Source organism: Oncorhynchus masou, chromosome 26 (assembly GCF_036934945.1).
Source record: "Oncorhynchus masou masou isolate Uvic2021 chromosome 26, UVic_Omas_1.1, whole genome shotgun sequence".
Lineage (NCBI taxonomy): Eukaryota > Metazoa > Chordata > Actinopteri > Salmoniformes > Salmonidae > Oncorhynchus > Oncorhynchus masou.
The window spans coordinates 20,422,868-20,435,073 of record NC_088237.1 but is presented as its reverse complement, the minus strand read 5'-3'; the positions used below and the strand labels follow the sequence as shown (position 1 = coordinate 20,435,073).

Genomic DNA, 12,206 nt, shown 5'->3' with positions numbered 1-12,206 from the left:
AGCTTTATCAAAGGTTTCCTAATAGATACTTTAAAGATGCGTATCTAGATTGTATTCATAATAAGCAGTTTATAAAATACCTTGAACCATCAAAATAAATTATTTTAGTTTAACTTGAATGTTGTGAAGCCAAGAAATACATTATTCTATTCTATCGTATGCTGTTCTGATACAAAAGACTAAAGTACATGAACAGGGTAAAGGCATTGCAAATTCATGGAGCGTTGGGCACATAAAATATTGTTAATATTAGTCTTATATTCCATATAAAATATGAGTTGCTAATGTCGTGTTGCTGAATCCTCAGCTCACCAACAGATCTGAAGACAATTTGTCTGTGTACAATAGTATAACAAACAAACAAATGTTCAGCCATTGGTGTGTTGAATGGTGTTCAGTGAGCAGAGTTTGCTGCACACTGTGTACCCTGCTTCAGACACCTTACCAAAATGACCTTGTCTGTTTATTTGAAACACTCGGAAGTCCTGAGGTCCTTTAGGGTAAAGTTGATCTTAAATGATCAATTGAGGACTCGGATTAATGGCAAATATTGTAGTTAGCAGCTCCTTGGAAAATCCCTGAGGGTATTTGTAAAATGGCCGTATGGAGAGCAATTAAGGAAAATGATGGATGTTCCAAGAAGTCAAGTCCTGTCCCCTCAAGCGCAAGAGTAAACACGCTGAATGTACTTTATTATTGATCATGATTTCTGTCTCACTTCCCATAGCATTTGCAGCCTCTATAGACCTACTAGAGTGAAGAGCAATGCAACGTGGGAAGTCTTGCAAACATGTTGATTGAAGTGCTTACACAAGACTTGCTTGTGCACATCTTTATCTCGTCACACTGCCTGTGTCTTTCGTTCATTGACTGCTGTCGGCTCAGATGTTGTTGCCCACGTCCCCTGCACTTCATCAATGTCATCAGCGAGTCTCTGGTAATTACCCACAATGCTGCTTACTCCCCAGAAAAATATCTATCTTGAGTCGACTCTGGTACCTGGAAACAATGATTGAGCAACTCATCAATCTGGCTGGCGTTTCGGTCCAATGTGATTTACAAATGCCCTGACTAATGTTTTCCATTTGGGTTTCTCAGACATCAATCAATGCTAAACACAAAATTCTTACACACAGCCTTTGTGGCAGCCTGCAAGTAAAGGAGTTCATATATCAATTGAATGAAATGTAATGAAATTCCTGGTGTCAGTTGATTCAGTTTGCATTGGCAGAACTCTATCAACAACCTGTATTTCACAGAAGGAGATCCAGAATCCAAGTAGTGCAATATAAGAGGATAAATGCATTTAAATTAAATCACCTTTTGACAGAATCCCTTTTGATTGGAAACCTTCCATACGTATATGATGATTTTAGAAGTGCTCAGAAAGTGACTTTTGGATCTGAATGTTAAAACATTCAAGAGATGAATGTGCTCGAAATTGACAGATTTTGCATACCCCACCCTATCACAAGATATACATGTCTTCATCACTGGAAAAGATAACCAACAGTTGAGATTGATATCATTTAAATGCTAACAACAGGGTTGTCAAACTATTTGATAATTTCTGGAAAAACACATTTTTTTAATAAAGAAAATGCTTTAACATCAATTATCCAAAAACGTTAAATTATGTTTTAGTTCACACACAGTATGTTGTAGCTTAGAGCCTATTTCACATCATCTGAGGTTTTTGTGTTGTGCCTGCCATCGGTTGAGACACAACATGCTCTTGAATACAGAGTGGGTGTCATGTTTTGGCTGATAAATGTGCTAAAATGGAAATAAATAGACATGTTAACATTCAAACATATCAACAATTCCCTGTGGGAAAGTCTGGAGAATACTTCTAAGGATTACCACACAAAATTGTGTGAATGCAGATGCTGTGTGGGAAGAGCCTGTCTTTTGGGAAATGCCAGTTAAAGACAAGTACACTAAATTTAGACAACCAAATGCCAAACCCCTATTTACACCCAATTACCATCTATTAAAAGTAAGTTACTAAATATAGTCCAGTCTGTAACATTCTCTATGAAATGGGCTTCAAGTGGTGTAATTTAAGGTAGTGAGCTGAGCTTTGCCATTATTGATGTACAGGATATCACAAAAGTGAGTACACCCCTCACATTTTTGTAAATATTTGAGTATATCTTTTCATGTGACAACATTGAAGAAATTACACTTTGCTACAATGTAAAGTAGTGAGTGTACAGCTTGTATAACAGTGTAAATTTGCTGTCCCCTCAAAATAACTCAACACACAGCCATTAATGTCTAAACCGCTGGCAACAAAAGTGAGTACACCCCTAAGTTTAATGTAGCACAGCAGTAGATGTTTAGTTTCATTAATCTAAGTCGCAGTATTAGACTTAAAACAAATCATCCAGCGATCATACACGGTTTACCGGGGGGCAGGGCTACCGACGTTAAGGCTAATCTGAAGATGGTGCTGGCTAAAGTTAAAACTGGCGAGTGTAGAGTAGAGAGTATAGAGATATTGTTATCCACGTCGGCACCAACGATGTTAGGATGAAACAGTCAGAGATCACCAAGCGCAACATAGCTTCTGCGTGTAAATCAGCTAGAAAGATGTGTCGGCATCGAGTAATTGTCTCTGGCCCCCTCCCAGTTAGGGGGAGTGATGAGCTTTACAGTAGTCTCACAACTCAATTGCTGGTTGAAAACTGTTTTCTGCCCCTCCCAAAAGTTAGAATTTGTAGATAATTGGCCCTCTTTCTGGGACTCACCCACAAACAGGACCAAGCCTGACCTGCTGAGGAGTGACAGACTCCATCCAAGCTGGAGGGGTACTCTCATCTTATCTACCAACATAGACAGGGCTCTAACTCCTCTAGCTCCACAATGAAATAGGGTGCAGGCCAGGCAGCAGGCTGTTAGCCAGCCTGCCAGCATAGTGGAGTCTGCCACTAGTACAGTCAGTGTAGTCACCTCAGCTATCACCATTGAGACCGTGTCTGTGCCTCGACCTAGGTTGGGCAAAACTAAACATGGCGGTGTTCGCCTTAGCAATCTCACTAGGATAAAGACCACCTCCATTCCTGTCATTATTGAAAGAGATCATGATACCTCACATCTCAAAATAGGGCTACTTAATGTTAGATCCCTTACTTCAAAGGCAATTATAGTCAATGAACTAATCACTGATCATAATCTTGATGTGATTGGCCTGACTGAAACATGACTTAAGCCTGATGAATTTACTGTGTTAAATGAGGCCTCACCTCCTGGCTACACTAGTGACCATATCCCCCATGCATCCCGCAAAGGCGGAGGTGTTGCTAACATTTACGATAGCAAACTTCAATTTACAAAAAAAAAATGACGTTTTCATCTTTTGAGCTTCTAGTCATGAAATCTATGCAGCCTACTCAATCACTTTTTATAGCTACTGTTTACAGGCCTCCTGGGCCATATACAGCGTTCCTCACTGAGTTCCCTGAATTCCTATCGGACCTTGTAGTCATAGCAGATAATATTCTAATCTTTGGTGACTTTAATATTCACATGGAAAAGTCCACAGACCCACTCCAAAAGGCTTTCGGAGCCATCATCAACTCAGTGGGTTTTGTCCAACATGTCTCTGGACCCACTCACTGTCACAGTCATACGCTGGACCTAGTTTTGTCCCATGGAATAAATGTTGTGGATCTTAATGTTTTTCCTCATAATCCTGGACTATCGGACCACCATTTTATTACGTTTGCAATTGCAACAAATAATCTGCTCAGACCCCAACCAAGGAACATCAAAAGTCAGGCTATAAATTCACAGACAACACAAAGATTCCTTGATGTCCTTCCAGATTCCCTCTGTCTACCCAATGACGCCAGAGGACAAAAATCAGTTAACCACCTAACTGAGGAACTCAATTTAACCTTGTGCAATACCCTAGATGCAGTTGCACCCCTAAAAACTAAAAACATTCCTCATAAGAAACTAGCTCCCTGGTACACAGAAAATACCCAAGCTCTGAAGCAAGCTTACAGAAAATTGGAACGGAAATGGCGCCACACCAAACTGGAAGTCTTCCGACTAGCTTGGAAAGACAGTACCGTGCAGTACCGAAGAGCCCTTACTGCTGCTCGATCATCCTATTTTTCTAACTTAATTGAGGAAAATAAGAACAATCCGAAATTCCTTTTTTATACTGTCGCAAAACTAACTAAAAAGCAGCATTCCCCAAGAGAGGATGACTTTCACTTTAGCAGTGATAAATTCATGAACTTCTTTGAGGAAAAAATGATGATTATTAGAAAGCAAATTACAGACTCCTCTTTAAATCTGCGTATTCCTTCAAAGCTCAGTTGTCCTGAGTCTGCACAACTCTGCCAGGACCTAGGATCAAGAGAGACGCTCAAGTGTTTTAGTACTATATCTCTTGACACAATGATGAAAATAATCATGGCCTCTAAACCTTCAAGCTGCATACTGGACCCTATTCCAACTAAACTACTGAAAGAGCTGCTTCCTGTGCTTGGCCCTCCTATGTTGAACATAATAAACGGCTCTCTATCCACCGGATGTGTACCAAACTCACTATAAGTGGCAGTAATAAAGCCTCTCTTGAAAAAGCCAAACCTTGACCCAGAAAATATAAAAAACTATCGGCCTATATCGAATCTTCCATTCCTCTCAAAATTTTTAGAAAAGGCTGTTGCGTTGCAACTCACTGCCTTCCTGAAGACAAACAATGTATACGAAATGCTTCAGTCTGGTTTTAGACCCCATCATAGCACTGAGACGGCACTTGTGAAGGTGGTAAATGACATTTTAATGGCATCAGACCGAGGCTCTGCATCTGTCCTCGTGCTCCTAGACCTTAGTGCTGCTTTTGATACCATCGATCACCACATTCTTTTGGAGAGATTGGAAACCCAAATTGGTCTACACGGACAAGTTCTGGCCTGGTTTAGATCTTATCTGTCGGAAAGATATCAGTTTGTCTCTGTGAATGGTTTGTCCTCTGACAAATCAACTGTAAATTTCGGTGTTCCTCAAGGTTCCGTTTTAGGACCACTATTGTTTTCACTATTTATTTTATCTCTTGGGGATGTTATTCGAAAACATAATGTTAACTTTCACTGCTATGCGGATGACACACAGCTGTACATTTCAATGAAACATGGTGAAGCCCCAAAATTGCCCTTGCTAGAAGCATGTGTTTCAGACATAAGGAAGTGGATGGCTGCAAACGTTCTACTTTTAAACTCGGACAAAACAGAGATGCTTGTTCTAGGTCCCAAGAAACAAAGAGATCTTCTGTTGAATCTGACAATTAATCTTAATGGTTGTACAGTCGTCTCAAATAAAACTGTGAAGGACCTCGGCGTTACTCTGGACCCTGATCTCTCTTTTGAAGAACATATCAAGACCATTTCAAGGACAGCTTTTTTCCATCTGCGTAACATTGCAAAAATCAGAAACTGTCTGTCCAAAAATGATGCAGAAAAATTAATCCATGCTTTTGTCACTTCTAGGTTAGACTACTGCAATGCTCTACTTTCCGGCTACCCGGAATAAAGCACTAAATAAACTTCAGTTAGTGCTAAATACGGCTGCTAGAATCCTGACTAGAACCAAAACATTTGATCATATTACTCCAGTGCTAGCCTCCCTACACTGGCTTCCTGTCAAAGCAAGGGCTGATTTCAAGGTTTTACTGCTAACCTACAAAGCATTACATGGGCTTGCTCCTACCTATCTCTCTGATTTGGTCCTGCCGTACATACCTACACGTACGCTACGGTCACAAGACGCAGGCCTCCTAATTGTCCCTAGAATTTCTAAGCAAACAGCTGGAGGCAGGGCTTTCTCCTATAGAGCTCCATTTTTATGGAACGGCTGCCTACCCATGTCAGAGACGCAAACTCTGTCTCAACCTTTAAGTCTTTACTGAAGACTTATCTCTTCAGTGGGTCATATGATTGAGTGTAGTCTGGCCCAGGAGTGGGAAGGTGAACGGAAAGGCTCTGGAGCAACGAACCTCCCTTGCTGTCTCTGCCTGGCCGGTTCCCCTCTTTCCACTGCGATTCTCTGCCTCTAACCCTATTACAGGGGCTGAGTCACTGGTTTACAGGGGCTCTCTCATGCCGTCCTTGGAAGGGGTGCGTCACCTGAGTGGGTTGATTCACTGATGTGGTCATCCTGTCTGGGTTGGCGCCCCCCCCTTGGGTTGTGCCATGGCGGAGATCTTTGTGGGCTATACTCAGCTTTGTCTCTGGATGGTAAATTGGTGGTTGAAGATATCCCTTTAGTGGTGTGGGGGCTGTGCTTTGGCAAAGTGGGTGGGGTTATATCCTTCCTGTTTGGCCCTGCCCGGGGGTGTCCTCGGATGGGGCCACAGTGTCTCCTGACCCCTCCTGTCTCAGCCTCCAGTATTTATGCTGCAGTAGTTTATGTGTCGGGGGGCTGGGGTCAGTTTGTTATATCTGGAGTACTTCTCCTGTCCATTTTGGTGTCCTGTGTGAATCTAAGTGTGTGTTCTCTAATTCTCTCCTTCTCTCTCTCTTTCTCTCTCTCGGAGGACCTGAGCCCTAGGACCATGGCCCAGGACTACCTGACATGATGACTCCTTGCTGTCCCCAGTCCACCTGGCCGTGCTGCTGCTCCAGTTTCAACTGTTCTGCCTTATTCTTATTCGACCATGCTGGTCATTTATGAACATTTGAACATCTTGGCCATGTTCTGTTATAATCTCTACCCGGCACAGCCAGAAGAGGACTGGCCACCCCACATAGCCTGGTTCCTCTCTAGGTTTCTTCCTAGGTTTTGGCCTTTCTAGGGAGTTTTTCCTAACCACCGTGCTTCTACACCTGCATTGCTTGCTGTTTGGAGGTTTTCGGTTGGGTTTCTGTACAGCACTTTGAGATATCAGCTGATGTACGAAGGGCTATATAAATACATTTTATTTGATTTGATTTAAGCCATTTGTCAGAAGTAATTTTGAAGTAGCTACCTCTGAACCGTTTCCTCACAGTTTCAATCACATGACTGACTTGATGTGACTGTGTTGGATGGTTGCCAGTTTATCCTGACAAATTTTGGCTTCTCAGAGATCAGAAATACAAACTAGTTGGCTACATTTGACATTTTTAAATGTTAGTCATTTAGTAGACCCTCTTAACCAGAGTGACTTCCAGGAGCAATTAAGGTTAAGGGCCTTGCTCAAGTCTTGCAGGTCTTGCATGTTGGAGCTCGAAGCCCTGGATTCGAACCAATGACCTTTTGGTTACTGGCCGAACGATCTTAACCTCTAGTACTAGATCACATTTGATTTATTCTCATTTGGCACCTGGACGTGTTACCTTCCTTTTCTGCCGAGACCTGGCTGGTTGAATGAAAGTTGTTGAGTGCATAAGGTAAATGTCTCGTGTGTCTGTCATAGTACCACTTTACAGGACATATAGATGGCATTTCCCTCCCTCTCCATAGGGAATAGGATATGTTTTCCAGAAGAGCTGACATAAAGTGCCAGCACAACACCCACATGTTTACACTGATTTCCTCACTGCTCTCTTTGATCAGCTGTCAACAGCTGCCCGTTGGATGGATTTGAACAGTCCGGAACACTGCGATGGCAAAGCAGAATGTCAAATCAAATGTTTTATTTGTCACATGCGCCGAAATGCTTACATACAAGCCCGTAACCAACAATGCAGTTTGAAGAAAAACAAGAGTTAAGAAAATATTTATTAAATAATCAAACGTTGTTTTTTTTAAATAACACAATAAAATAACAATAACGAGGCAAAATACAGAGGGTACCGGTACCGAGTCAATGTGCGGCAGTACAGGTTAATTGAGGTAATATGTACTGTACATGTTGGTAGGGGTAAAGTGACTATGCATAGATAATAAACAGTGAGTAGCAGCAGCATAAAAGGGGGGGGGTCAATACAAATAGTCAGGGTACCCATTTGATTAACTGTTCAGCAGTCTTATGGCTTGGGGGTAGAAGCTGTTTAGAACTTCTTCTGGACCCAGACTTAGTGCTCCTGTACCGCTTGCCATCACAAATGTAGCCAGAGCCGACCAAAAACAATATAGGCTAGTTCACCCCAAAAAAGCTACTTGCCAATGTTTCCCTGGTGCTTGTGTGTGTGCGACATGTCACGGATACTTGTGAATACAGCAACAAGATTAGAAGGTGTCCTCTTGTCAAATTGATTACTCTGCTGTTTTTAATGACTACTAGATAAGAAATTATTGCCTGGACAGGAGTCAGGAGATCCATGCATCCATCTACTGGATCAATTCTCCCCGTTTCCCTGTTGCAGATTATAGCAGGAAGAGGATGGCATCCTTCAGCTTCAGTGTATTGTGTTGTCACTGATGTTGTTACCTGCTGGTTTCAGCCTCAACAACCCCAATAGCAATGTATCATTCCTTTGAAATGGGGCTTGAACAGATCATCTCTGCCAACCTTGAGCTGCCTTTCACCTCTTGGATGTTGCAGTCTGCCTATAAGCAATGGTATTTGTTTGTTCCTGACTTCCTTAAATGCTCTCTCTCTCTCTCTCTCTCTCTCTCTCTCTCTCTCTCTCTCTCTCTCTCTCTGTCTCTCTCTCTCTCTCTCTCTCTCTCTGTCTCTCTGTCTCTCTCTCTCTCTCTCTCTCTCTCTCTCTCTCTCTCTCTCTCTCTCTCTCTCTCTCTCTCTCTCTCTCTCTCTCTCTCTCTCTCTCTCTCTCTCTCTCTCTCTCTCTCTCTCTCTCTCTCTCTCTCTCTCTCTCTCTCTCTCTCTCTCTCTCTCTCTCTCTCTAGAAAGTGTCATCAATTCACTTTCAGTTGCAGGGTCTTAAGAGCACTGCAGTCTAATCCCCTCCTCTTTTTAAAAACCGAAATGTTTTCCACATGCTAGCGCAGCAGCCCGTATGGATGTTAGTGCATAATCTTCCAGTGTCCTTTTTCTCACTGGCCTTAAGCCCTCCCTCCATCTCACCACTTACCACCCGAATACAATTTGCATCTGCATGCAGCTGGGTGGATCTGCTGTGCGGTTGTGATTCGCCAGCACATATGGTCTGTGTGGAGTTGATTACAACTGCAAGCTGAAAGCACTTTAATATGAAGGATACAGTATGGAATGGGTTGCTGAAATGCAATCTTGAAAAATTGCACAGCTGTACACAGTAGGCTGCAGAGTCATATTCTCTTCCAATGTTACACTTTCCCACATTAGCATGGAAATCTACCTGAAAGTGAGATCATTGATTTTCCAATGTATAAGTAGGCTTTGCTGAGAGGAGCCTAGATGTAATTAAAGAAGAAATGAAATCATTTGAAACTTAAACATTGTTGTCTAGTTTATAACTAATTGTGCACCGAAAAGTCAGCCAGCTAAATACAGTTGAAGTGGGAAGTTTACATACACTTAGGTTGGAGTCAATAAAACTAGTTTTTTCAACCACTCCCCAAATTTCTTGATAACAAATTATAGTTTTGGCAAGTCGGTTTTAGGACATCTACTTCGAGCATGACACAAGTAATTCTTCCAACAATTGTTTACAGACAGATTATTTCACTTATAATTCACTGTATCACAATTCCAGTGGGTCAGAAGTTTACATACACTAAGTTGACTGAGTCTTTAAATATCTTGGAAAATTCCAGAAAATGATGTCATGGCTTTAGAAGCTTCTGATATGCTAATTGACATCATTTGAGTCAATTTGAGGTGTACCTGTGGATGTATTTCAAGGCCAACCTTCAAACAATTGTAGACCTCCACAAGTCTGTTTCATCTCAAGACATCAGTTAAAGCTTGGTCGCAAATGGGTCTTCCAAATGGACAATGACCCCAAGCATACTTCCAAAGTTGTGGCAAAATTGCTTAAGGACAACAAAGTCAAGGTATTTAAGTGGCCATCACAAAGCCCTGACTTCAATCCCATAGAAAATGTGTGGGTAGAACTGAAGAAGCGTGTGTGAGCAAGGAGACCTACAAACCTGACTCAGTTACACCAGCTCTGTCAGGAGGAATGGGCCAAAATTCACCCAACTTATTGTGGGAAGCTTGTGGAAGGCTACCCAAAAAGGTTGACCCAAGTTTAACAATTAAAAGACAATGCTACCGAATACTAATTGAGTGTAAGTAAACTTCTGACCCACTGGGAATGTGATGAAAGAAATAAAAACTGAAATAAATCATTCTCTCTACTATTATTCTGACATTTCACATTCTTAAAATGAAGTAGGGATCCTAACTGACCTAAAACAGGGAATTGTTCTAGGATTAAATGTCAGGAATTGTGAGAAACTGAGTTTAAATGTATTTGGCTAAGGTGTATGTAAACTTCCGACTTCAACTGTACATCTTGAAAATGTCCCTCATTTGCTTTAAATCTATAATAGCATTTACAACTGAAAATGGCCTATGAAATGCTGTAGCCTACAGTGTGATATGTCATCTTGTGTCAGTGTTGCTTCCTCCATTCTAAAGGATGTACCCATGGGCATGGGATTTAGCACAACCTCTATGGAGAGGGCGGTATTCCATTTTCCTTGGGTTTTGGCCACACTGCTACAGGTCATACAGTAGATTTGTCAAAGCTTTAAACTGTAGCTGCAACAGGCATTAGCAAAGGCAACAGTGATACAGAGAGAGCCCAGCCCAGAGCCAGTTCCTGTCTATGCATGGGTCTCTTTTCTACAGTACTATAAACATGGGGATTAATCTATAAACCCTACACCATCTGCAGTTCCACGCCATCACTGAAACCCGTTTATCACTTTGTGGTTACTGTCGAGTACTATATCAGCATGAGACTGCAGGTCAACAAGAATCCCCTGCCATTAGCACCCCTGCCTATGAAATTGTCCGTGAATAATTCAATATCAAAATGTTCATATCAGCTATTCAATTGGGCTATATGTCAATCCAGTCCCATCCACTCTCAATTATTTGCATAAAGATATTAATCCCACGGTTGTTCGGTTTGACAGGACCATTGGGTCAGTCCGATAGAGCAGCGGCGCGGGAGGTGATCCCCTCTCCCTTCCAGCCACTCCCACCGACGAGCTCTGTGCTCTCACTCGCCCGTTTAGCTTGAGTTGCTTCAGATCCTGCAGCTACCGTAGTCGCTCTATCTCCCCATAACAGCAGTCATGGCGACAGAGGTCCAACCGCTCACTCTGGATCGAGGTAAGACGCACAACCATCGGATTCGCTTTCTTGTTGAATTATTTATGGTTCCCGAAACTTGAGCGAACGATGCATTGGCGGACCACATTTAAGTTGAAACTACTATATGCTGTTATTTCAATTTTACATTCGTCAGTTTATATTTCTCTCTAGCTGGATTCCGTTATTTGCTGAGAATAAAATGCCTGGACCGTTTGATGCGCACTCTGCAAAATTGGATAAAACGGCTTAATTAAATAATACTGTTCAGCAATATTATAACAAATGTGTTATTAACCCACAGTATTACATCCCACTGCATACGAATAGAGTGGATTTATCGCTGTTATGTAACATCCAGTAGAATATTATCTCGCTGTATTCTTCACTTCGTGATTGGGAGAAATAATTTATTGGGCGCAGGGATCAAATCACGCGCAAATCCTTACTTCTCTGGATATCCGACAACTTTTGGATGGGTAGGCGTAAGAATAGATAACAAACAGCTTTTTTAATCGGTTTATATTTTTCTTGAATCCAATGGTAACTTGGACAGTAATAAGGGGTACAGGTCTTCACCCCATAGCATACCTGTTGTCGGCAGTGAAACATGAATTCACCTGCGGCATTATTCTAAAAGGAAGGGTAAGTCCACAATGTCGTCTACCAATAGCCTACGTCATATTTTGAGTCGTAATAGGCCTACTTGCACGCGGACTTCAGGTGATATTGCTTTTCTACGGTAGCCTGCCTGTCCAATGATAACAGATGTGTCACAGCATGATTGCAGGTCATGTGATAAAATATGATTTTATGAGCGCATCATTCAGATGTCATCATTCTACCACCACCGAGATTTCCATTGGTTCCATGTAGCCTACCTATTTTTTTCTGATAGCTCCTGGCTATTCTTTAATTTTGATATTGGGCCCTGTGACAACAATTTTGGACCCCCTTGTGCCCCCCTAAATGTGGAGTATGAAATCATTTTTACACAACTCATTTTTGCTATTGTTCTGTTTTTACATCCCTTATTAGACAGTGGCAACGATGATGATTA

At 41.8% G+C, this 12,206-nt stretch overlaps 1 protein-coding gene across 3 annotated transcripts in view; it reads left to right on the top strand.

The window, feature by feature from the left end:
• Nucleotides 1-11,060: 11,060 nt before the first annotated feature.
• LOC135514999 (protein lin-7 homolog A-like) overlaps nucleotides 11,061-12,206 on the top strand; it is a 32,074-nt gene continuing 30,928 nt past the window's right edge. For all 3 annotated transcript variants that reach the window (XM_064938785.1, XM_064938787.1, XM_064938788.1), the window contains exon 1: nucleotides 11,061-11,167. In XM_064938785.1, the coding sequence (XP_064794857.1) occupies nucleotides 11,131-11,167 (37 nt within the window). In that variant the 5' untranslated portion in view covers nucleotides 11,061-11,130. The remainder of the gene's footprint in view (nucleotides 11,168-12,206) is intronic.